The sequence below is a fragment of the Nothobranchius furzeri genome, chromosome 2, assembly GCF_043380555.1.
Source record: "Nothobranchius furzeri strain GRZ-AD chromosome 2, NfurGRZ-RIMD1, whole genome shotgun sequence".
NCBI classification, from domain to species: Eukaryota; Metazoa; Chordata; class Actinopteri; order Cyprinodontiformes; family Nothobranchiidae; genus Nothobranchius; species Nothobranchius furzeri.
In genome coordinates, this window is record NC_091742.1 from 47,378,654 (window position 1) to 47,405,617 (window position 26,964).

The 26,964-nt window shown below is 48.5% G+C and overlaps 1 protein-coding gene and 1 long non-coding RNA gene across 2 annotated transcripts in view; one reads left to right on the forward strand and one right to left on the reverse strand.

The window, feature by feature from the left end:
* Positions 1 to 1,273: 1,273 nt before the first annotated feature.
* Positions 1,274 to 1,952, forward strand: LOC139066378 (uncharacterized). The gene is made up of 3 exons (XR_011519273.1): positions 1,274 to 1,415; positions 1,597 to 1,690; positions 1,810 to 1,952. It is a non-coding gene; the product is annotated as an uncharacterized lncRNA (long non-coding RNA).
* Positions 1,953 to 23,498: 21,546 nt separating this feature from the next.
* The window catches only part of LOC139063637 (zinc finger protein 235-like), an 87,467-nt gene continuing 84,001 nt past the window's right edge, over positions 23,499 to 26,964 (reverse strand). Inside the window, exon 2 of the mRNA XM_070546071.1 lies at positions 23,499 to 25,616. Coding sequence (XP_070402172.1) covers positions 23,689 to 25,395 — 1,707 coding nt within the window. The 5' untranslated portion in view covers positions 25,396 to 25,616 and the 3' untranslated portion in view covers positions 23,499 to 23,688. The remainder of the gene's footprint in view (positions 25,617 to 26,964) is intronic.

Sequence of the window (26,964 nt, forward strand, 5' to 3'; positions counted from 1 at the left end):
TAGGACCTATTAGCAATGTAAATGTGGTTTTAAAAAGAAAAAAAATGGGGAAGGTTTATTTTTGTGGACTTAAATCTGATGTTGTAATACTACAACCGTGGGTCTCTGGGGGTTAATCATTTCCTTGACTGTTGGAGAGCTAATTCAGAGAAAATACTTTAGACAAGCTGAGCCTGAGCAAAGATGTGATAATAGTTTTTAATACTTTCTAAGGGTCTTAATTTGACCAAAACCGATTTATCACCTTTTAAGACTTTTCAAGACCCAGCGGATACCCTCTAGTAAACAATTCTCATTTGTAAACAAAAATAAAATTCAAGAGTTTAATGCAGAACTGATTTTATTTAGATATTTCTTTTACATGTACATGTTTAATCTTCCTTAACCATTTTTTTCTAGCAAAGTAAAAAGCTGTCAAAGTTCTTCCTTCTCTCCTGTGCTCTCTGCTGCTCTGCCTCCCTCTGCAGCCTCAAGTCCTCCCTGATCAGCTCCAGAAGCTGGTCATCGCTGGCACCTTCCCCTGGATGCCCATTTTCTCCAGAATAGTCTTAACAAACATGTAAGAAAAGAAACAGGAAGAGAAAAGAGGACAACGGGTTATTCCTTTCATGTTTTCGCAGAAAAAAATAAACTCAAACGAGTTTTTAAAATATGAGATGTTATTGTACCTCCATGCCACAGCCGCCGAATACTTTGCTCCGGTGATCATGTGGTCCATCTTCGCCCTAAGCTTAATAAATTCCCTGGTTTTCTCTTTTGGTCCTAAAATACAAACTTCTATTAAAATCAGGGGGGAAACGTAGCGGGAGAAGTACGACACCGAGCGCGGCCGAACATACGAGCCGAGACCGCAATACAAGCACTTTTACTGTAACATTTATATGCGCAATCCTCTCCGACAGCTCCCGCTTCACTGTCCGCCATTGTTTTTAAGTTTTTCTGCCGGCCGGCCCGCAATGCATCTTGGGAAATGCTACCTATTGAAGGATACACCCGACCCATCCTTCATTCAGGCGAAAAGAAGGCCGCATTCGTCGACCGCATTTGAAGGAGTCTTCGAATTGGGACAGGCCGAGTCGCGGCGCTGTGACGTAACCGGCCGACAAATCCGGCCGAGGTAGGATGCAGACTCACACAGGCTGGCTGTGTCTCAATTCAGGGTCTGCATCCTACGTCGGCCGGATTCGTCGGCCGGTTACGTCACAGCGCCGCGACTAGGCCTGTCCCAATTCGAAGACTCCTTCAAATGCGGTCAACGAATGCGGCCTTCTTTTCGCCTGAATGAAGGATGGGTCGGGTGTATCCTTCAATAGGTAGCATTTCCCAAGATGTCTTGCGAGCCGGCCAGCAGAAAAACTTAAAAACAATGGCGGACAGTGAAGCGGGAGCTGTCGGAGAGGATTGCGCATATAAATGTCAGTATAAACTTTAAAACTGTTAGGTTAAGGACTTTTTGTGATACATGAACATTATTTTAGTTAGAAATGTTACAGTAAAAGTGCTTGTATATCGGTCTCGGCTCGTATGTTCGGCCGCTCGGTGTCGTACTTCTCCCGCTACGTTTGCCCCTGATTTTAATAGAAGTTTGTATTTTAGGAACAAAAGAGAAAACCAGGGAAGTTATTAAGCTTAGGGCGGAGATGGACCACATGATCACCGGAGCAAAGTATTCGGCGGCTGTGGCATGGAGGTACAATAACATCTCATATTTTAAAAACTCGTTTGAGTTTATTTTTTCTGTGAAAACATGAAAGGAATAACCCGTTTCCTCTTTTCTCTTCCTGTTTCTTTTCTTACATGTTTGTTAAGACTATTCTGGAGAAAATGGGCATCCAGGGGAAGGTGCCAGCGATGACCAGCTTCTGGAGCTGATCAGGGAGGACTTGAGGCTGCAGAGGGAGGCAGAGCAGCAGAGTGCCCAGGAGAGAAGGAAGAACTTTGACAGCTTTTTACTTTGCTAGAAAAAAATGGTTAATACAGATTAAACATGTACATACAAAAGAAATATCTAAATAAAATCAGTTCTGCATTAAACTCTTGAATTTTATTTTTGTTTACAAATGAGAATTGTTTACTAGAGGGTATCCGCTGGGTCTTGAAAAGTCTTAAAAGGTGACAAATCGGTTTTGGTCAAATTAAGACCCTTAGAAAGTATTAAAAACTATTATCACATCTTTGCTCAGGCTCAGCTTGTCTAAAGTATTTTCTCTGAATTAGCTCTCCAACAGTCAAAGAAATGATTAACCCCCAGAGACCCACGGTTGTAATATTACAACATCAGATTTAAGTCTACAAAAATAAACCTTCCCCATTTTTTTCTTTTTAAAACCACATTTACATTGCTAATAGGTCCTATTGTTCAGTTCTGCAACACTATTGGCTGTTAAAATGTGTAAATAGGCCCGTTTATCTGGCCTCCTAGAACAACATGTGAAAGGTTAAAAAAAGATTTTGCAGTTTTTTTCTAAATTTGGGTCTCTGGGGGTTAAAAAGCTAAATAAAACGTCGAGCTCCATCGTTTAAAGTTCCTTCTCCCTTCTGCCCAGCGGTTCCACGGTTGCTAGGCGACGGAACGTTCGCGGAGGGAGTTCATGAAGGCTAGGCCTGTCCAAATTCACAGCCGTTAACATCCGGTCTACCCGGCCGACGGAGGACCCAGCCCACGTCGGCCGGGTGGGCTGGGTCCTTCGAAGGATGCAGACCCTGAATTGAGACACAGCCACAGCCAGGATCTGCTCGGGTGCAAGATCGGCTCGGGGTCCGTCGACTGCCGATGACGTCTAAGTAGTTGATTGGCTGAACATGAACCTTACGGAATTACGTAATCACGTTACATTGTTATCATGTTACGTTGGTCCAGGCAAATCTTTCTATTGGAAAGATGGACAACTTTTACAAAGAAATCCATCATTACCTCTTTGAAAATACCCTTGAAGCATAGAGCTGCATGTATATTAGGGCTGAACGATTAACTGCATGTGCAATTAAATTGCGATTTGACAAAAGGAGATTTTCTAATCTCAAAGGCTTCAATTTGGCAGCGAGTGGTTAGCGCAATGCTAATATACATGGAAAAACCTATAGGAATGCTAATGCTAATATTGCCGATTACATTATTACAAATTATGAATTAGAAACGTGCCAAATGATTACATTTGGAGTCTTATAGAAAGTAAAAATACCATCAATCAAATAAGTACAGACAGGTATTTTAGTAAAGCCAGGAGATTTTCTAATCTCAAAGGCTGCAATTTGGCAGTGAGTGGTTAGCGCAATGCTAATATACATGGAAAAACCCATAGGAATGCTAATATCGCCGATGACATTATTACAAATTATGAATTAGAAACGTGCCAAATGATTACATTTGGAGTCTTATAGAAAGTAAAAATACCATCAATCAGATAAGTACAGACAGGTATTTTAGTAAAGCCAGGAGATTTTCTAATCTCAAAGGCTGCAATTTGGCAGCGAGTGGTTAGCGCAATGCTAATATACATGGAAAAACCCATAGGAATGCTAATGCTAATATCGCCGATTACATTATTGCAAATAATGAATTACAAACGTGCCAAATGATTACATTTGGAGTCTTATAGAAAGTAAAAATACCATCAATCAAACAAGTACAGACAGGTTTTTTAGTAAAGCCAGAAAACTTTTAACTCCAGAGTTTTGGCTAGCAGCTACAGTCTATGACAAGACGTCAAAAACTCTAAACACAAAATACTTAAATAAACGGGACACACTTCTTTCCTGCAAATACAATTTCACAGGTGTTGCTAATACCTATGATTCTTCAAGGAATGTGCTCAAAGAGGAGTTCAACATTATGAATAAGATATAGTGTTTTATTTTACAAATACCATTATAAACACAAACTTACGTCTTAAGAAACGTTATTTAAATAACGAAAGTGCTAAATTCTTTCCAACAGTATAGACGTGTAGTGTATTTTGTCAGAGTCGGTTTGCCGTACTTTGACGTCATCGGCAGTCGAAGGACCCCGAGCCGATCTTGCACCCGAGCAGTTCTATTTCGTCTAGTCTTAGCCCTTAAGCGAGCTGCTATTGGAAGGGTGATCTCAGCATCAGCCAATCATGAAGAGCTTAAATGTACGCCCACCACGTGGGCACCCCTTGTGGGTTATATAAGTGGAGCGACTCCACTGCTCGCCTCCGTTTTCTCTTCACGCCAAGCTTAAGAGCTTCCTTTAAGAGCAATTATACAAGAAAAATCTACTCACCGACCATGTCCAGCGACACCAGGACCTGCCCGGCCTGCCAGACGGGCTTCATCTCCAGCGGCGACCTGCACGCCAAGTGTGAGGTCTGTCTCGGGGCTCACCACGCTGGCCTGGCCTTGACCCCCAGGCCTCGTGCCTGTTTTGTACCGCTCTGCCTGTGGCTGAAAAGGTCCGCCGGGTCGAGTACTTCACCCCCTCCACCGACTAGGAAATTCCGGTGGCTGGCACATACTCGCTGGACAAGGCGTTACGGTTCTTCAACGTCGCCCAGGAGCCGGCTGGCTCCTACCGATTGGACGGTGTCATCGACAGCGAGGAGTACGACGAAGCTGGCTGCCATAGCCCTTCTTCCCTCCTGTACAACACGGAGGTCGACCACGAGGCTGGCTGCCATAGCCCTTTTTCCCTCCTGTGCAACACGGAGGTCGAGAAGCCTCGTGAGGAGTACGACGAGGCTGGCTGCCATAGCCCTTTTTCCCTCCTGTGCAACACGGAGGTCGAGAAGCCTCGTGAGGAGTACGACGAGGCTGGCTGCCATAGCCCTTTTTCCCTCCCGTACAACACGGAGGTCGACGAGCCTTGTGAGGAGTACGACGAGGCTGGCTGCCGCAGCCATTATTCCCTCCTGTACGACACGGAGGTTGACGAGCCTTGTGAGGAGTACGACGAGGCTGGCTGCCGCAGCCATTATTCCCTCCTGTACGACACGGAGGTTGACGAGCCTCGTGAGGAGCACGACGAGGCTGGCTGCCATAGCCCTTTTTCCCTCCTGTACAACACGGAGGTCGACGAGCCTTGTGAGGAGTACGACGAGGCTGGCTGCCGCAGCCATTATTCCCTCCTGTACGACACGGAGGTCGACGAGCCTCGCTCAGCGGGTCCTTCTGCCCCAGTGGTTTCTCGCTCCTCCCTGCCAGCAGTTAGAGCGCTGCTCCAGGAGCTGCCCGCCATCATCTCCGCGGCTGCGACCCGCAAGCGGCTAGCCGTTCCAGAACCGGCTCCCCTGAGGCAGATGAATTGGCGGGAAGTTTCGGGGCAACACAGACGCGCTGTCCAGACCCCGTCTGGCCGCGCTTCCCCGCTGCCATGAGCTGCTGGTCCGCCGCTTCCGAGCCTGCCAGGCTCGAGGCGCCAATTTTCACATATGCTTCCATTACCAAGGTCGAGGGCTTCTCCGACCAGGGCTGGCCATCCGTTCCTCCACTGGAGCCGGACTTGACCTCGCTGTGTGGCGTCAAGAACCACCTCACTGGACCGCGAGCAGTTCCCGCTAAGCATGACCAGCTGCTGAGGCGGCTCGCCGATCGCGCACACCAGTGCGCCTTCCAGACCGGCGCTGCAGGAAATACCATCGCCTTCTCGCCTTTGGCATTTCTAAAATGGTGGAGGAGCTTGACTCTCCTGTCGAGTCAAAAACCATCATTACTAAAACTTCTGATGCCATCCTCAATCTGTGCGCTGCTGTACTCACCGGTTCTGCTCGCATTGCTGCCTGGCAGACCCTTATCCAGCGGCCTTGTGGCTCACGGCCCTGCCCTCCATTCCTGAACACCTGCACAGAGAGATGCTGCAAGGCCACATCACCTCTGACGTTCTGTTTGGTACCCATCTTACGAGCGTCATCTAGAAGGCTCAGCGGCTGAACTTTCAGCCACGGTGCGAGACCTGGTCCACTCTCGGTCAGCCTTGCACTCCGGCCGTTCCCCCAGAGAATGGGACAAACGGTGCGGAGACTCCATGCGCCCAGCTGCACGGCCCGCCCCGCGGAGCCGGCCTCCCGCTGAGGCGGGACCAGGGAGTTGGCGGCCAACGGTTCCGAACGAGCCAGCAGACACAGCTTTGGCAGTCACAGGAACCTCACCGAAAACAACCACGAAAACGACTCGTTGGGGGGAATGTGTGTGCTTATGGCTGCAATGTTAGCTCTGTGAATTATTTTGGTTTTGAAATAAAACTCAAAAAACGTCACATCGAGAGCAGAATCCTACAGTCCTCTGCAGAACCTTCTGCCGAATCCTCACACATGATGTTCCCCGCACCAAGCACTGCAGCACATCTGCATGTTCACACAGTCGGACTCGGTCATGTTACACGGTTAGCTGTAAAAGGGTGCGCTCCATTTGCGCACCGCCCCCAGCCTACGGCCAGGCCCGACTCATCCCGCTTCCCCCCACAACGTTGGGTGGGACGGGATGTCATGGCACTGTTGCGACCACGCGCAAAGCGCGCACATTGCGCGGCTCCATCCGCTGGCACTTTGACGTCCCCGTGCCCGGGCCCGGTTCCCACTCGTCCTTCATGGACTCCACGCTCTGCGGTGCGGATCAGCCTCTTCCAGCTGTTTCACACTCGCCCTTAAGAGCACAGCCCTCCATGGGTCGCTCCCAGTTCTCTGGTACGAGCGACGGCGGTAAGGGCGCGAAACCAATCCTCCGACGTTGCTCACGTGACCTCGAGCATACGTCCGCTGTCGGAACGCGCGCACAAATGCCTCCCTTTCGGCTACTCGCTAGCCCAGCGCACTTTCTCCAAATGTCTGGAGACCGCGCTGCAGCCACTGCGCACGGCGGAAACGAGGGTTTTATTTTACCGGGACGATCTGCTCCGATGCGCCCGGTCCGAGGACGGGGCGTCAGTGCAAACCAGGAGGTTAACAGAGCATCTGTCAACCCTGGGGTTTTCTATAAACTGGGGGAAGAACTTCGTTCTTCCATCCCAGTCGATTATGTTTCTCGGGGTGGAGCTGAACGCCTCTCTAATGAGAGCACGTTCGTCGCCGGTGAGAGCGGCAGATCTCACCACGGTGATCTCCCGCGTGCAACTCCGCGAGATCGTGAGAGCCCTGTTAGTCATGAGACTTCTGGGCATGATGGCTGCAGCCCACTCGGTGGTGCTGCTGGGGTTGTTGCACTCGAGGCGCCTGCAAAGTTGGTTCATCTGCCTCCGGGTACACCTGATACGTCAGAAGAGACGTATGTTGAGGGTTCCCCCCTCAGTGGGCGGGGACCTCGCTCACTGGGGGAATCCCTGCATCCCCTCACACGGGATTCCCATCGGACGTCCTGCGTCACACGTATCTGTGTTTACGGATGCGTCACTGTCTGGGGTGGAGGGCACGTGCTTGTCCCATACGGCGGCAGATCGCTGGCCCTCCCACACGCACGAGCACATAAATGTGTTGGAGCTTATGACAGTGAGGAATGTGTTCATGCACTTCGCTGCCCTTCTCGATGGCCGTCATGTCGAAGTTCACACAGACAGCCTGGTGGCGGCAGCCTACATAAATCGCCAAGGGGGAGTTCGATTCCCCCCTCTATTGCGCATAGCCACAGATTTACTGTGTTGGGTACATGTCCACCTGCTGTGCCACCTACATTCCGGGGATCCTGAATGTAGCGGCAGACATCCTGTCGAGAGGGGGTCCCCGCGACTCCGACTGGCGTCTGCATCCCGCGCTGATATCACAGATCTGGATAAGGTTCGGGGAACCGTGTGGATCTGTTCACGGCTCGCGAAAACGCTCAGTGTCGCCTGTGGGTTTCCCTGAGTCTCCGGGACCAAACCTCGCTCGGAGCGGACGCCTTCTCACACCAGCCCGGGCTTCGAACGCTCCTTTATGCGTTTCCACCAGTCCCTCTGATTCCCCGTCTCCTGGACCGAATGCGGTCAGAACAGCTCTAGGTAATTCTGGTGGCTCCCAGACGCCTGTCCGCGTCATGGCTTCCGGACCAGCAAGCGCTACTGTCCGTCTCCCCGTGGAGACTCCCGCGAAGGGAGGACGCCCCTCCCCAGGCGGATGGGATAATCAGACATCCTCCGGAAATAAGCCATCGGCTGTGGGTCTGGCCGCTGAGCGGTTTCGATTAGGGGTTTCTGGGCTGCCGCATGATGTGGTCACCACGATTCAGAGTGCGCGGGTGCCCTCTACCGTTGCATCTTGCGCTGCTAAATGGACAGCTTTCCAGAAATGGTGCACAGAGCGGAATGTTCAAGCGCTCTCCTGCCAGCTGGCGGATGTCCTATCGTTTCTGCAGATACGGACGGACAGGGGCTTCGCATTCAGCACTATTAAAACATATGCTGCAGCTATCTCATGCTGTCACCAGGGTTTTGGTGATAGGTCTGTTTTCAATCATCCCCTCACAAAACGTTTTCTAAAAGGTGTCAGAAGGAACAGACCTGTGTCCCGTCCGCTAATTCCCCAGTGGGATCTAACGGTGGTTCTGCGTGGCTTATCTGAAGCCCCATTTGAGCCCTTGGACCAGGTCTCACTCAAGTTCCTGTCACTTACAACTGCCTTGCTGCTGGCATTGGCATCAGTCACGAGAGTGAGCGACCAAACCGCCCTCTCAGTGGCTCCCGCATGCCTCAGGATCCGGGCAAATGGCGGGTCTGCTGTTTTCTGCCCCAACCCAGCCTTTGTGCCCGAAAAACATTAATGCTTCCTTCAAATCCAGGTCAATTTCATTGGCTGGACTTTTTCCTCCTCCCCATAATTCTGAGGAGGAGGCGGCTTCCCCTCTTCTCTGCCCGGTGCGCGCGCTCGCACGATATGTGTCACGCACTTCAGGGATTCGCCGCTCACAAAGCCTGTTTGTGCACTACAGGGAGTCTTCCCTTGGGCACGCGCTGTTGGCCCAGCGCCTTTGACTCTGGCTATGTGACGCCATTTCCCTCACTTACACATCATCAGGGCAGGATCCTCCTGAGGCACTCAGGGCTCACTCAGCCAGAGGGATTTCCTCTTCTGTGGCGCCCCACAGTGGTGTGTCAATGGAAGTCATTTGTCAGGCTGCTTCATGGGCTTCACCCTGTTCCTTTACTCGTTATTATTTACGAGATGTGTCTTCAGGATCCATCACTCGTTCAGTGCTTGGACCTCAGCAGGCTGAGTGAACGCATTATGGCACCTCATCAGCCCTGCTTGAATGAATTTCATCCTCTTGTGGATGATATTTTTTAGTGGTGGCCCCACTCTTCTCTCTGGCTGCCTCAGCCTTTTAAGCCCTGGGCTGAGGCTTAGCTACCCCCACTAAAAGGAGACATGTTGGGTGTGTCCATTGGTTGAGCTAACCAGTGTGGCGTAAACCCATCCAGCTGCGCATTATTCCAATAGCAGCTCGCTTAAGGGCTAAGACTAGACGAAATAGAACGTTGGTTACGTATTGTAACCCCAGATTCTATGAGTCTAGTCGCAGCCCTTAAGCCACTTGGCCACACTGGTTCTGTTAGGACTAAGAGCCATCGGAGGCGAGCAGTGGAGTCGCTCCACTTATATAACCCACAAGGGGTGCCCACGTGGTGGGCGTACATTTAAGCTCTTCATGATTGGCTGATGCTGAGATCACCCTTCCAATAGCAGCTCGCTTAAGGGCTGCGACTAGACTCATAGAATCTGGGGTTACAATACGTAACCAACGATCTTGTACCGACACTGGCAGAAAAACTTTTACAACAATGGCGGACAGTGAAGCGGGAGCTGTTGGAGAAGATAGCACGTATAAATGTAAGTATAAACTTGAAAACTGTTAGGGTAAGGGCTTTTTTTTTAATACACGAACATTTTTAGTTAGAAATGTTACCGTAGAAGTGCTTGTATTGCGGTCTTGGCTCGTATGTTCGGCCGCTCGGTGTCGCACTTCTCCCGCTACGTTTTCACCATGATTTTAATATTTTAGGGACTAAAGACAAAACCCAAGAATTCATAAAGCTTCGAGCGGAGATGGACCACATGTTCACCGGAGCAAAGCATTCGGCGTCTGTGGCATGGAGGTATGTCATATTTTATTAAAAAATTCGTTTGAGTTCAGTTTTTTCTGCCAAAACATGAAAGGAATAATCCGTTGTCCTCTTTTTCTCTATCTTTTCTCTTCCTGTTTCTTTTTCTTACATTTTAGGAGTATTCTGGAGAAAATGTCCATCCAGGGGAAGGTGACCCCCATCCAGGCAAAAAAAAAAAAAGGGATAATTTAAAGAAAAAATATAAAGTATGTAGATGTGTGTGTAAAAATATAACATGAATACATGCTAAATCTAAAAAGTTTAAACAGGTTTGTTGGTATTTGTGTAAAATGACATATTTTTATTTTTTTTACCTAGGATTGCAAGTATCCAGGGTCAGGAGAGGGGGTTAGTGGGAAGCCCACTGCTGCTACTTGGCCCTGGTTTGACCTCATGGATGAGTTATTAGGACAGAGACCCTCTATCAGTCCACCTGTCCTAATTGCCTCTATCCGTGAGGACACTCCAGGGCCAAGTACAGCAGTGGAGGAAAGGGAGGAGAGTGAGGATGAAGATGGTCAGCCAGGAGGAAGTCAGCAGGGTGCAAGAAAAAGGAGAAGGGACAGCGATGACCAGCTTCTGGAGCTCATCAGAGAGGACATGAGGCTGCAGAGGGAGGCAGAGCAGCAGAGGGCACAGGAGAGAAGGGAGACTTTTGGGAAGCTTTTTAGTCTGCTTGAAAAAATGATAAGTAAAGATTTACCATATCTAACAAATGTTATGATCTAAATAAAATCAGTTCTTAAACTCTTGAAGTTTATTTTTGTTTACAAATGTGAAGTGTTTAATATTACAGGGTATCCACTGGGTCCTGAAAAGTCTTAAAAGGTGATCAATCGGTTTGGGTCAAATTAAGACCCTTAGAAAGTATTAAACACTGTTATCACATCTCAGGCTCAGCTTTGCAAACTATTTTCTCTGAATTAGCTCTCCAACAATCCCAAAAACATTGTTTTAGTGCGTTATTTTGATCATTTTAATTTAAAAAAACAAACATAAAACAGCCTATTGTGGGTGCATTTGAATTGCTTCTAAAAGCAATATTAAAATATTTAAAATATTGAGAATGTCTTGAGAAAGTATTAAAATGAACTTGAAGATTAGTTTCCTTAACGTGTATTGTTAAATGTAATAAACAAATAATGTAATATAGAAAATAATGCAGAAATGGATCCAACTTAATAGTTTTATTTACAAAAATGTAGATCCAACATGTTTGAACATATATACACAACATATTTAAGGGAAACACAAAATAATAGAAAAATCTAATATATGGTGCAGGATTAACCTGAGTGTCCTGTTCCAAGACCGTTTCAAAAACTTAAGCAGGAAGTCTCTAACAGGGCTGCTGGATCTGCTGAACAGATGACTGTCATGGATGGAGTGCTGGAGCTGAGACCCGTGGCTGCTCTTTTCCAGTTGACAAGTGAAGCATCCTACTGGGTGGTCTGCAGAGGGCTTCAAGATTCATCTTGACTGTCCACTGCATCGTCCATCGGTTTGCAGGACTGGCTGTCGACGGGTGCTTCATGACCAAGACTGAAACATAAATAGACAAATAGGAGATAATAAATACAAAATCTACATACTATTGGTGAAATGTTAGGCTATTTAAAAAAATGCATTCATTTGTTACCTGTTAACAGTAGTCATGGTCCAGTGGAACCTCCTCCAGGGCAGACACCTCACAGCACAGCTGGTCCCGCCAGCGTGCACCGCTGACATCCTCCAAACCAGCCTCCCCCTCATCATCTCCACCATCCTCCTCAGGCTCATCCTCCGCCACCACAAAGTCTCCAGCACTGAGGCAGATGTTGTGGAGGATGGCACAAGCGGTAACAACCTGTAATACATAAAATAATTAATTTAAATTTATTTCAAAGAAATGTGAAAATCAATATTTCGTACACTTACGTGAGGCACAAAGGTGTGGTGGACCTCCAGCGCTTGCAGGAAGATGGCTCTGAACCTGGTTTTCATCATTCCAAAAGCACGCTCTATCACAGAGCGTGCCTTGGAATGATGGCTGTTAAAGCGCTGGGCAGCCACACCTAGATTCCCACGTTTGTAGGGAGTGATGAGTGGGCTTTGCAGGCATGGGTACCCACCATCTGCGAGGATGAAGTGCCCTGGAGGAGGGTAGACTGACTGCCTGTACAGGGGGCTGTGGCGGAGCACCCTGGAGTCGTGCACCGACCACGGCCAGCCCACGTAGGTGTCACTGAAGCGGCCCTGATGGTCACACACAGCCTGCAGGATGATAGATGGGAACAGTTTCCTGTTCCTGTAGCAGTGACCACCAGGGCCGCTTGGAGGCTTGATCCTGATGTGGCAGCCGTCGATGGCACCTGCAGCTTTAACAAAAGCTCTGTGCCGTGCCAGCCCTGCAAACCCCTGGGACACCACCTCCAGGTCTTCAGGGGTCTTTGGAAGGTGGATGACCTGGTGACGAATGGCCACAACCTCCTCTGTGACTCTGTGGACGATGCGGTGGAAAGTCGAACGAGGTATCCCGAACGCTCTGGAGACCACCCTGTAAGATGCTCCACTTGCCAACCAGAAAAGAAACACCAGGGTCTCAATTGTGGCACCCCAACCATGACGCCGATCTTGGTTCAGCAGATTCAGCAGCACTGAAAGGGACTCCCTGCTCACACGAAAGTCTGGTCTCGGATCTTGCTGGTTGAAGAAACGGTCCAGGACTGGGACACTCAGGTTAATCCTGCAGTATCTGGGTCTAGTCTGGTTAAAGAGAAATACAGAACAAATAAAGTTTTATTTCAAAGCTGTAATTGTAAATGTGATAATATTGTACATATTCATGGTATTATTTCACAATTCTAAAAAATTAACTTTTGAACAGTGTATGCAATGAAGACCAAAAGATCAATTATGTTTTGAAAGTTCTGTCCATAATTAAGTTTTGTAAGTCATATAAAAAGTTTTTATTTTCGTTCACTAGATGTCCTTCTACAGGTAGTGTAATGTGCTCTTTCTGCTTACAGTTATTTGTTATTTAATGATATCCATATTTTAGAATGATTTTTTTTGTTATTTAAGCCATTTTCACATTGTTTTTCTTCTTACTTGAGTAACTCTTTTGGTGGGGAGCTTTTGTAGTTGAGTAAGTATAAAAGATTTGAAGTTGTATTTGAGTATAAGGTTCGATTTTAATACGGAGTATGTTTGCAACCTGTAAGAAGTAGCTAAAACTATCCAGTAAGCTAGCTATAGCCGATAGGTAAAGGCTACTTAATAGAAACTACTTTACCTGTTCATTGTTGCTTCTCAGCCTGAGCAATATAAAATGCCTTCGCCGTCGATGCATCTCTTGTAACTCCTCCAGAAGCAAGGAAATTATTAAAAAGCTCAATAATGCTTCGAGCGCCAACATTTTCCTTCTCCCTTCTGCTCAGCGGTTCCACGGTTGCTAGGTGACGGAACGTTCGCCGAGGGAGAGGCGGGAATTCATGAAGGCTAGGCCTGTCCAAATTCACAGCCATTAACATCCGGTCTGCCCGGCCGACGGAGGACGCAGCCCACGTCGGCCGGGTAGGGCTGGGTCCTTCGAAGGATGCAGACCCTGAATTGAGACACAGCCGCTGTGTCCGAATCCAGAGGTAGGATGCTTGTGAGTACGGGTCCTCGCCGGTTTAGCAAGGGCGGGTCCTTGCTAGACCGCTAAAACGTTGGTTACGTATTGTAACCCCAGATTCTATGAGTCTAGTCGCAGCCCTTAAGCTAGCTGCTATTGGAAGGATGATCTCCGCATCAGCCAATCATGAAGAGCTTAAATGTACGCCCACCAATAGTGGGCCCCCTCGTGGTATATAACCGCAGTGACCCCACTTCTCACCTCCAATGGCTCTTATTCCCATCATAACCAGTGGGGCCAGTGGCTTAAGGGCTGCGACTAGACTCATAGAATCTGGGGTTACAATACGTAACCAACGTTCTATTTCGTCTAGTCTTAGCCCTTAAGCTAGCTGCTATTGGAATAAAGCGCAGCTGGATGGGTTTACGCCCCACTGGTTAACACAACCAATGGACACACCCAATCAAATCTCCTCTAGTGGGGGACGTTCAACCTCAGACCAGGCTTAAAGACTGAGGCAGGCACGATAAGAGAGGGGCCCCCACTAAAAAACATCATCCACAAGAGGATGAAATCCATCTCAGCAAGGCCAATGAGGTGCCATAAGCATTCATTTAGCCTGCTGGGGTCCAAGCACTGAACGAGTGATGGAACCTGAAGACACATCTCGTAAATAATAACGAGTAAAGGAACAGGGTGAAGCCCATGAAGCAGCCTGACAAATGTCTTCCATTGACACACCACTGAGGAGCGCCATCGAAGAGGAAATCCCTCTGGCTGAGTGAGCCCTGAGTGCCTCAGGGGGATCCTGCCCTGATGATGTGTAAGCGAGGGAAATGGCGTCACACAGCCAGCGTGAAAGGCGCTGGGCCGACAGCGCCTGACCAAGGGAAGACTCCCTGTAGTGCACAAACAGGTTTTGTGAGCGACGAATCCCTGAAGTGCGTGACACATATCGTGCAAGCGCGCGCACCGGGCAGAGAAGGTGAGAAGCCGCCTCCTCCTCAGAATTATGGGGAGGAGGAAAAATTCCAGCCAATGAAATTGACCTGGATTTGAAGGAAGCATTAATGCTTTTGGGCACAAAGGCTGGGTTGGGGCAAAAAACAGCAGACCCGCCATTCTCCCGGATCCTGAGGCATGCGGGAGCCACTGAGAGGGCGGTTAGGTCAATCACTCTCTTAACTGATGCTAGCGCCAGCAGCAGTGCAGTTTTAAGCGACAGGAACTTGAGTGAGACCTGGTCCAAGGGTTCAAATGGAGCTTCAGATAAGCCACGCAGAACCACCGTTAGATCCCATTGGGGAAAAAGCGGGCGGGACACAGGTCTGTTCCTCCTGACACCTTTTAGAAAACGTTTTGTGAGGGGATGATTGAAAACAGATCTATCACCAAAAACCTGGTGACAGGATGAGATAGCTGCAGCATATGTTTTAATAGTGCTGAATGCGAGGCCCCTGTCCATCAGTATCTGCAGAAACGATAGGACATCCGCCAGCTGGCAGGAGAGCGCTTGAACATTCCATTCTGCGCACCAGTTCTGGAAAGCTGCCCATTTAGCAGTGTAAGACGCAAAGGTAGAGGGCGCCCGCGCACTCTGAATCGTGGCGACCACATCATGCGGCAGCCCAGAAGCCTCTAAGCGTGACCGCTCAGCGGCCAGACCCACAGCCGTTGGCCTATTTCCGGAGGATGTTTGATTATCCCATCCGCCTGGAGAAGGGCGTCCGCCCTCCACGGGAGCCTCCACGGGGAGCCGGAGACTAGCGCTTGCAGGTCCGGAAACCATGACGCGGACACGCGTCTGGGAGCCACCAGAATCACCGAGAGCTGTTCCGACCGAATTCGGTCCAGGAGACGGGGAATCAGAGGGACTGGTGGAAACGCATAAAGGAGCGTTCGAGGCCAGGGCTGGTGTGAGAAGGCGTCCGCCCCAAGCGGGGGTCCGTCCCGGGGACTCAGGGAAAACCACAGGCGACACTGAGCATTTTCGCGAGCCGCGAACAGATCCACAGACGGTTCCCCGAACCTGATCCAGATCTGTGATATCAGTGCAGGATGTAGACGCCAGTCGGAGTCGCGGGGTCCCCCTCTCGACAGGATGTCTGCCACTACATTCAGTACCCCCGGAATGTAGATGGCTCTGATGGACAGCAGGTGGACATGTGTCCAACACAGTAAATCTGTGGCGACACGCAACAGTGGGAGGGATCGAACTCCCCCTTGGCGATTTATGTAGGCTGCCGCTAACCGGTTGTCTGTGTGAACTTCGACATGACGGCCCTCAAGAAGGGCAGCGAAGTGTCTGATCACATTCCTCACTGTCATAAGCTCCAACACATTTATGTGCTTGTGCGTGTGGGAGGGCCAGCGATCTGCCACCGTATGGGACAAGCACGTGCCCCCCCACCCCGACAGTGACGCATCCGTAAACACAGATACGTGTGACGCAGGACGTCCGATGGGAACCCCGGGTGAGAGGATGCAGGGCTTCCCCCAGTGAGCGAGGTCCCCGCCCACTGAAGGGGGAATCCTCAACATACGTCTCTTCTGACGTATCGGGTGTACCCGGAGGCGGACGAACCAGCGTTGCAAGCGCCTCGTGCGCAGCAAACCTAGCGGCACCACCGAATGGGCTGCGGACATCATGCCCAGGAGTTTCATGACTAACCGGGCTCTCACGATCTTGCGGGGTTGAACACGGGAGATCACCGTGGAGAGATCTGCCGCTCTTGCAGGCGACAAACGTGCTCTCATTAGGGAGGCGTCCAACTCCACCCCGAGATACACAATCGACTGGGATGGAAGGATGGAGCTCTTTTCCCAGTTTATAGAAAACCCTAGGGTTGACAGATGCTCTGTCAACCTCCTGGTTTGCTGTGACGCCTCGTCCTTGGACCGAGCGCACAGGAGAAGATCGTCCAGGTAAAATAAGACCCTCATTCCCTCCGTGCGCAGTGGCTGCAGCGCGGTCTCCAGACATTTGGAGAAGGTGCGCGGGGCTAGCGAGTAGCCGAAAGGGAGACGATTGAACTGATATTGAACTCCCTTGAACGAAAAACGCAGAAACTTCCGGTGGTTTGGAACTACTGGTATGTGGAAGTATGCGTCTTTCAGGTCGATTGACGTGAACCAATCCCCGGGGCGCACATATTCCAGGACTTTTCTCATCGTTAACATGCGGAAATGCATTACTGCTATGGAGCAGTTGAACAGGGACAGGTCGAGAATCGGCCTCATTCCTCCCGACTTCTTCGGTACTACGAAGTAGCGGGAGTAGAAACCCGAGAATTCTTGTCCGCGAGGGACTCGGGAAATAGCGTCTTTGGACAGAAGTTCCCGCAGCTCCAGCTCTAGTGCCTGAGACTGTACTTGCGATGTGAACGTCGTCTCCACGATCCCGTTGAAGGGAGGTGGAGTGGCCTGAAAATGAAGTGTGTGACCGCAATGAATGGTGTCCGAAATCCATTTGCTCATGATGCAAAGGCGGCGCCACTCGTGCGCGCGTTCCGACAATGGACGCGTGTGCGCGGTCACGTGAACAACGTCTGAGGGTTGTGCATGCGCCCTTACCGCCGTCGCCCGTACCATAGAACTGGGGGTGACCCATGGAGGGCTGCGCTTGAAAGGGCGAGTGCGAAACAGCTGGAACAGGCTGGTCCACACCACGGAGCGTGGAGTCCGAGAGTGAAGGACGAGTGGGAGCCGGGCCTGTGCACGGGGGCGACAGAGTGCTAGCGGATGGAGCCGCGCACTGTGCCGCCGCGCGTGGTCGAGAAAGCGACATGACATCCCGCCCCACCCAACAGCGTGGGGAGAGCGGGAAGAGTTGGGCCTGGCCGGATGCTGGGGCCGGAGCGCAAATGGAGCGCACCCTTACGGCTGGCCGTGTATTATGACTACCTGCAGGAACATGTGTGCGTGCAGCAGTGCTTGGTGTGGGGAACATGTGTGAAAACTCGGCAGAGGATTCTGCGGAGGACTGTAGGATTGTGCTCTTTGAGTGACGTTTTTTGGGTTTTATTTCAAAACCAACAACATCTGAACAATCAGTAACACACACATTCCCCCCAAAGAGTCACTTCCGTGGCTGCTTTTGACGAGGCTCCTGCACCTGGGACTGCCAAGACGGCGTCTGCTGGCCCCGCCGGAACCGTTGTCTGCCATCTCGCTGGTCCCGCTGATGTGGAGCCGAAGCGGGAGGCCGGCTCCGTGGAGCGGGCGGTGCAGCTGGACGTCTGAAGCTTCCGCGCCGTTCGTCCCATCCTCTGGCTGAACGGCCGGAGTGCGAGGCTGACCGAGGGTGGACCAGGTCTCGCACCGTAGCCGATAGTTCGGCCGTCTTCTGAGCCCTCTCAATGACGTCCCTAAGATGGGGACCAAACAGAACATCGGTGGTGATGGGGCCATCCAGCATCTCCCTTTGCAGATGTTCCGGAATGGAGGGCAGGGCCTTCAGCCAGATCGCTCGCTGGATGAGGGTCTGCCAGGCAGCGATGCGAGCAGAACCGGTGAGCACAGCAGCACACAGATTGAGGATAGCATCAGCAGTCTTAGTTATGACGGCTTTTGACTCCTCGGGAGCTTCCAGCTCCTCCATCATCTTGGAGACGCCGAAGGCAAGAAGGGCGATGTTATTCCCTGCAGCGCCGGTCTGAAAGGCACACTGATGTGCGCGGTCGGTGAGCCGCGTCAGCAGCTGGTCATGTTTTGAAGCGGGAACAGCTCGCGGGCCAGCGAGGTGGTTCTTGGCGCCGAACAGCGAGGCCAAATCCGGCTCTAGCGGAGGAATGGACGGCCAGCCTTGGTCGGAAAACCCCTCGACCTTGGTGATGGGCGCATACACGGAGACTGGCGCCTTGAGCTTGGCAGGCTCGGAGAAGGCGGCAGACCAGCAGCTCATAGCAGCGGGGAAGCGCGGCCAGATAGGGTCTGGACAGCGTGTCTGAGTTGCCCCGAAAATTCCCGCCAAATCATCCGCTTCAGGCGGGGCCGGTTCTGGCACAGCTAGCCCCTTGCGGGCTGCTGCCGCAGAAATGATGGCGGGAAGCTCCTGGAGCAGTGCTCTTACTGCTGGCAGGGAGGAGCGAGAAGCCACTGGGGCAGAAGGACCCGCTGAGCGAAGCTCGTCGACCTCTGTTATGTCTAGGAGGGATGCCGCCTCATCGTAGTTTTCGCTGTCGGTGACGTCATCCAGCCGGTTGAAGCCAGCCGGCTCCTGACCGGCGTCGAAGAAAACCAAAGCCTTGTCCAGCGGGTAGGAGTCAGCCACCGGAAATTCTTCGTCGGCGGCGGGAGTGAAGTACACGACCCGGCGAATCTTCTCCGCCACGGGCAGAGCGGCACAGAACGGGCACGAGGCCTGCGGGGTCAAGGCCAGGCCAGCGTGGTGAGCCCCGAGACAGACCTCACACTTAGCGTGCAGGTCGCCGCTGGAAATGGAGCCCGTCTGGCAGGTCGGGCAGGGTCTGGCATCGCTGGACATGGCTGGTAAGTCGTCTTCGGATAATTTTGCTCTTTTGGGATAATATTTGCTCTTTAATAAAGCTCTCAAGCTTGGCATGAAGAGAAAAAGGGTGAGCAGTGGGGTCACTGCGGTTATATACCACGAGGGGGCCCACTATTGGTGGGCGTACATTTAAGCTCTTCATGAATGGCTGATGCGGAGATCATCCTTCCAATAGCAGCTAGCTTAAGGGCTAAGACTAGACGAAATAGAACCAGAAGTCAGCGGCTCTGAATTTGGACAGTACTAGCCTCGTTTTTATTCCCGCCCCCAGGTCCAGTTGCTTAGCTACCGTGACGGCGTCAAACAGGCTAACAAGCTAGTCAGAGGTGAAAATGGATCCACAGCAGTATTCCCTTTTATTTTTGGTTTTTGAGGAGCTGCGACTGCTTAGTAAACGTCACCGGCCTTTGTATTTAAGGTTGAGAAGCAGCCATATCCAGGTAAAATTATTTTTTGTTTAGTGAACCAGCTTTCAGGCATTACATGTTAACTTTAGTGCTAGTTTCATTTATATTTTAAGCAACAGAAAGACATGTGGCTGAATATACACATTAGTATAGAGTAGACTAACATGCATATAGTTAATTTAACCTATATTCATCTAAAATAATTAATGGAATGACATTTTAGAAGTTTGTATTTGATCATAATGCTTGGTTCTGTGCATAAATTTCATAGTAAAAGTAGCATTACAATGTGTTTAATGTGTATTGTCCTTTTCAACTTATGCCTAATAATGCCTAGCTCTCTTCTAAAAATCTCAAGCATTTATACAGTTTTTTTTTTAATTGTTTTATTGTTCTCTACTTTTCTTTTAACAGAACAGACCCCTGTACTGTAGGATAAACATGAGTGTGCCAGTCCTGGACCGGTTTTTTTAACCAGGAAGATCCCAGGCCAGATTTTCGTCTGAGCAGGGAGTCTTTTGTGGTGTTGCTAAATCTCCTGAACCAAGATCGGCGACATGGTTGGGGTGCCACAATCGAGACCCTGGTGTTTCTGTTCTGGTTGGCAAGTGGAACATCCTACAGGGTGGTCTCAAGAGTATTTGGGATGCCTCGCTCAACTGTCCACGACATCGTCCATCGAGTCACGGAGGATTTGGTCGCAATCCTCCACCAGGTCATTCACCTCCCCAAAACCCCAGAGGAGATGGAGGTTGTGTCTCGGGGGTTTGCTGGGCTGGCTCGACACAGAGCTTTCATGAAAGCAGCAGGTGCGATCGACGGCTGTCACATTCGGATCAAGGCTCCGAGCGGTCCTGATGGTCAGTGCTACAGAAACAGGAAACTGTTCCCATCTATCATCCTGCAGGCAGTTTGTGACCATCAGGGCCGCTTTATGGACACCTATGTGGGCTGGCCTGGGTCGGTCCACGACTCCAGGGTCCTCCGGCACAGCCCACTGTACAGGCAGTCAGCCTTTCCTCCTCCAGGGCACTTCATCCTCGCGGATGGAGGGTACCCATGCCTCCAACATCCACTCCCCCTCATCACCCCCTACAAACGGGTGGTTCAAGGTGTGGGAGCCCAGCGCTTCAACAGCCATCATTCCAGGGCACGCTGCATCATTGAGCGTGCTTTTGGAATGAAGACCAGGTTCAGGACCATCTTCCTGAAAGCGCTGGAGGTCCACAGCACCTTTGTACCTCATGTAAGTTAACACAAAGTGGAAATAAACTTTGGGTGTAATCTTTGTTTGGGAATGAAATATAAATTAAATTTTTATCTCTATTACAGGTCATCACAGCATGCACCATCCTGCACAACATCTGCCTCAGTGCTGGTGACATTGTGGTGCAGGACAATGAACTGGAGGATGATGCTCCAGAAGATGAGGGGGAGGCTGGTTTGGAGGCAGTCAGTGGTGCCCTCTGGCGGGACCAACTTTCTGCTGAGTTGTCTGCTCTGGAGGAAGTACCACCAGATCACAATTACTGTTAACAGGCAAGTAATTTACGTGGGAATCTCTAGTTTAAAAATCATTTAGTCCTGTTATCTGCTAGAGTTACAAGTATCATACTCATGATCTCCTTTTTTGCATATATCTGAATGTTAGTGATGTGACAGCCGTCGATTGAGCCAGCCCAGCAAACCCTTTTGATGGACGATGCAGTGGACAGTGAGATGAGGCATCCAGAAGCACCCTCTGCAGACCACTCTGTCAGATGTTCCACTTGCCAACCAGAAATGTTCAGCCACGGATCTCGGTTCCTGCACTCCATCCACCTCGATCCATGTTTAGTAGATTTAGCAACACCACCAAAGACTCCCTGCTTTCCAAGTTTACTGTATATATTTTACTTTTATCTTTACTTTTATTCCTTACAGTGTTCCCTTACAATTTATTTACTATGTTGTTACTTGTTAAAAACTGAATAATAAAACTGTTAATGATCAAAAAAGAGTTATCAATTAAAAGAATTTTTATTACATTTAAACAAATAACAAAAACATTCAAACACATATATAGAACCTGAACCAGAAGAAACTAAAAGAACAAAACCCCATTTCTCTGCCATCCTTTCCATCAATGCTAAAAATCTGTCCATCCTTCTTTCTCTCCTCTCCTCCGCTTCCCTCTGTTGTCTCATGTCCTCCCTGATCAGGTCAAGGAGCTCATCAGCCCTTCTCCTTTTTCTCCCTTATGAGGAGTCCGGCTTCCTTCCACCACTCTCCCTGTCCTCTGTCTCACCCACTGCTGCACTTGGCCCTGGAGTGTCCTCGGGAATGGAAGCAATAAGGACAGGATGCATAGTGGAAGGCCTCTGTCCCAACACCTCGTCCATGGGACAAACCAGGGCCAGGTTTCAGCAGTGGGCTTTCCGCTGACTCCCTCTCCTGACCCTGGATACTTGCAGTCCTACAGACAAAGGGAATTAGAATTACAAGGCTTTATTGTCATTTAACAACAGAGAACACTGTGGGCATAATGAAATTACAGATGCTCCTTAAAGGTACTGGTTCTGGATGAGAATAGAGAGTAATAGAAGAACAAAGTCAGATTATAAATCAGTTGATAAAACATGCAATAAACAATATTTTAATTTATCAACATGGGAGATGAAAATTGTGTTCTGTGTTTTTTTCCGCCTAAAATGAAATTAAAAACATTAAATCAGTAATGTGGTTTCTTAAAAATTAACTTAAATGAACATTAAACTTAGTTTTCGTTATTTTTGGCGTTCGTTACACGATTACATAAGATAAAAGCTCTTTTACGGTGAGTTTTTTCCTATTAGACTTTCAAGCAAGTTTACGGTGGGGTGTTAACCTTAAAACAAATGATGAGAAGCTTTATTCGCTAAATAAACACACACACACACGGGAATTATGACGGGACCACCATACAAGCTCGTTCTCGCTGATTTCTGCTTAAAATGTACTTATACAAACAACAAATGTCTATAAACAGAACCGCTTTCAGCTTAGTTTTCTACCGCTATTTTCTTTTAAAAAGCCTGCTGGGATCAAGCTAGTTTACGGTGGGTTTTTTCCTATTAAACATTCAAGCTGGTTTTCGGTGGGGCATGTTTTAGCCTTAAATTACATGAAAAAAAAAAAAACAATTTGCGGTATTAGATCTTATATAAAACACAAACCAAAAGTGCCCAAACACGTATTTTATTTTTTTGACCGCTTTTTCTTTAACTAACTTACATTTTAAGCTGTACTGCTGTCCCGCTCCGTCCGCCGTTGTTGAGAGTGTCGAGTCCAGCGGCCGGCGTGCAAAGCATGCTGGGATACCCTTGCTCCTGTGAGGATCCATCAGACCCATCCTCGAAATGTGGGTGGAGCGAGGACACGTTTGAGGACGCGAGAATGAGGATTCTTGGAATTCGGACAGTACTCGTCGCTGCGCTTTGACGTCATCGACCTCAAAATGCGCTCTCACAAGCATCCTACCCGTGGATTCGGACACAGCCACAGATAATTTAGTTGGTTGAACAGATACAGATACAGATAGTGGTGTACTCGCTCATCCCTAGCCGCTACACCGTGCAGTGGAGCTAGATGAACTCTGGAATCGGTGAGGAATTCTTATGCTGTTATTTCAAATTAGTTTGCACTATTTTACCTGAAAAACGTTAAAAACAGTTCATTGTACATATTCTGGTTAATAACTGTTGCACAAAAGTCTGATTTTTGAGAAAACCAGATTTATACTTTTGCTAACTGTGAATCAGTTTCCAATTGTATTTGGATGTCAAACAATATGGATAATATAGGTATTAATTTATGATCAGGTTTATTTGCATGACAGATACACGAGTGGATCAATCTGGTGACTTTGATGGCGAGCCTTCTCACTTTGCAAAACATCAGCATTTACGTTTAAACTCCAGAAACAGTGAACAAACTGAATAGTGAACAAAGAGATTTAATGAAACACTTTAGTGGCAAACAAACATTTCATTTTCAACTTTTCTTCTCCAAAAACAAAACATTTAATAAAACTGCTGCCTTTCATTTTAGTTAAAAGAGCTTCCAGATCAGTAGCACATGTCATTCAACACCCTTACAAGTCCCAGAATATATATTTTATTTATGTTCATTAAATCTGTCCTGTGTGGACTCTCGTGTGAAAGTTTAAACTTCTCCTTTGAGCAAATCTTTGTCCACAGAGCTCACAAGCAAAAGGCTTCTCTCCTGTATGGACCCTAATGTGTTTGACTAAACTGGACTTTTCACTAAATCTTTTTTCACACAGCTCACAAGCAAAAGGCTTTTGTCCTGTATGGACACTCATGTGTCTACCTAAAGTTCCCTTTAGGGTAAATCTTTGTCCACAAAGCTCACAAGCAAAAGGCTTCTGTCCTGTGTGGACACTCATGTGACTGTTTAAACTTGACTTTACACTAAATCTTTTTTCACATAGCTCACAAGCAAAAGGCTTCTGTCCTGTGTGGACTCTCATGTGTTTGATTAAACTGGACTTTTCACTAAATCTTTTTTCACACAGCTCACAAGCAAAAGGCTTTTGTCCTGTATGGACACTCATGTGTCTACCTAATGTTCCCTTTTGGGTAAATCTTTGTCCACAAAGCTCACAAGCAAAAGGCTTCTGTCCTGTGTGGACTCTTATGTGTTTGATTAAACTGGACTTTTCACTAAATCTTTTTTCACACAGCTCACAAGCAAAAGGCTTTTGTCCTGTGTGGACTCTCGTGTGTTTGATTAAACTGGACTTATCACTAAATCTTTGTCCACACAGCTCACAAGCAAAAGGCTTCTCTCCTGTGTGGACTCTCATGTGTTTGATTAAACTGGACTTATCACTAAATCTTTTTTCACACAGCTCACAAGCAAAAGGCTTCTCTCTTGTATGGACTCTCATGTGTCTGTCAAAATTTCCCTTTTGGGTAAATCTTTGTCCACAGAGCTCACAAGCAAAAGGATTCTCTCCTGTGTGGACTGTCATGTGACTGTTTAAACCTGCCTTTACACTAAATCTTTTTTCACAGAGCTCACAAGCAAAAGGCTTCTCTCCTGTGTGGACTGTCATGTGTCTGTTTAAACTTGACTTTACACTAAATCTTTTTTCACTGAGCTCACAAGCAAAAGGCTTATGTCCTGTGTGAACGCTCATGTGAATGTTTAAATGTGATATGCGGCTGAAACTTTTTCCACAGTCGTCACAACTAAATGATTTTAGTTTTGTCTGAACTTTCCTGCTAGAGGCTACATTTTGCGTCACTCTAACACGTTTCTTATCAACACAACAGCTTGAAGACTTCAGTCCTGAATGACTTGTCACTCTCATGTGTTTCTGGAGAGACCGCTCATGGAGAAACTGTTCACCACACTCTGGGCAGCTGAAAGATTTGACAGCCTTAACATGTGATTTAGAAGACCTGCTCTCCTTCCAGTCTTTGTTATCATCTTTGGTGTTTGGCTCAGAATCTGACAAGAGTTTCAGTTGACAGTCAGAATTGTTGCCATCCTGGTCATCATCTTCATCATTGCTGACTTCAGTCTCTGAAAAGTTAGAATCATATTCATAAAGATTTATATCTGGATTCCTGGTAGTTTCTGCTCCTCCACAGTCCTGTCTACCACTTTCTGCTTTCATCTGGTCAGTGGTGCTGTTGGTTGGAAGATCTCTGTCTTTAGGCTGGTTCTGATCAAACTGTGACAACAGAACTTCTCTTCCTTCTTCCTTAACCTGATGAGAAACTGCAGAGAATGAAATGTTGGTGGCATCAGTTTTAATCTCATCAAGCTGCTCCTCCTCTTCCTGCTTCATGTTGAGGGGCTCCATGTCCTTCTGGTTCAAAGGAGGCCTCAGTTCTTCAGGAGCTCTTCCTTCTTCCTTAAACTGACACAAAACTACAGAGAATGAATTATCAGAGTTTAAAATGAATTCAAATATAACAAAACTTTAAAATGTATTTTACTTTGAAAAACCAGTACTGCCGTTTCTCCCTGTGTGTGAAGGAGCCGGCTTCTGTGCGGTTCGCTGCTCTCACGAGTTAAAGAAAACTACAGGGAGAGAAAAGGTGGAAGAAAGGAACCTTACGTTAGAAGAAGGCATTTTTAGTTCAGACCTGTGAAAACCAGCTTCATGCTAACTAGAGCCCTGCACGGGCCTAAAATCTGAGCCCGTGTCCGGCCCGGCTCGAGGGGGTGGAGCCCCAGCCCGACCCGAGCCCGACTTTTTTTTTAACCAACTAAATGAAAACAAAGTGTGTCAATCCTGACCAATGTGTTAAAAGACGTGCAGGATCCGATCAATTTGTTTTTCCCTCATTTACCGTCACGGAGATGACGGCGCACTGGCTCTGGTGGTAATCAAGTTAAATTTTATCTCTTTCCAACAATTTTCACACGAAAACAAAACAGTTAAAAGCAGGGCTTGTGTTGTGTTGACCGGATAGTTTCCGGATTTGACCGTTTATTTTGACGGAGAAAGAATAGAAAGAATTACCCTGGCGCAAGCAGACGAACTGACATTTTATTTGTTAAGCACATCGCAGATGTAGCTAAAAGATTCCCATCTGAACATCTGAGCTGGACACTTCTCAGCGCATATGTGCACAGCAAGCTGAAGTTGTGGAGATTGGCTTGGAGCGCGTCTCAGAACCAGAGCGCATGCGGGAAGGTTCCTCCCACTGAAGCGAGTGTTTTCCAAACCCTGTCTCTCAAAGAGACTTGTCACTTAGAAAATGTTCTCTGATTATGAAACTTTGGCTGAATAGCGCTTGTTCCTGTCTCCAATGTGGCGACGCATCCAGGAGCCGTCTGAGAAGAAGCCCAGAATCTCACATCTTCAGCTCAGGAAGCTTCTATGATTACGCACAAGCGTGACCTGTCAAAGTCTCTGAAATGTCATATCCCAACCACTCCCTCTCTTTGTTTACTGGGAAACCTGGACGATGTCCCGATTAAAACATCTTTGGTTCACGTGGTTCTGACTGCCATATGCATCGCTAAGAAAACTATCCTCTTGAATTGGAAAAATAGAGAAACTCTCTGCATTAACCAGTATAGAAATCTTTTGTTAGATCATATTACACTTGATTTAGCCTCTGCTTCCACTTCAGATCAATCTCTCTGGGCTCCTTTGATCGGTTCCATCACATAGCGAGGGTGGGGGGCCGTTGATGTTGTCCTGCGGGATGGTGTGTGTGTGTGTGGGGGGGGGGGGGGGGGGGGTCTGAGTTTGGAGTATCTGGATGTTCCCTGGAGGTGGGTTCACTGGGGGTGTCTGGGATAATGTTACTTCCTCTTTACATGTTGCCCCCCTCTGGAGGTGCTTGGGTTGCCTCGGGGGGTGGACTACTGGCGGTTGTGAGTGGGGCCCCTTGGGGATCTTGGCGGCGGCCATGGG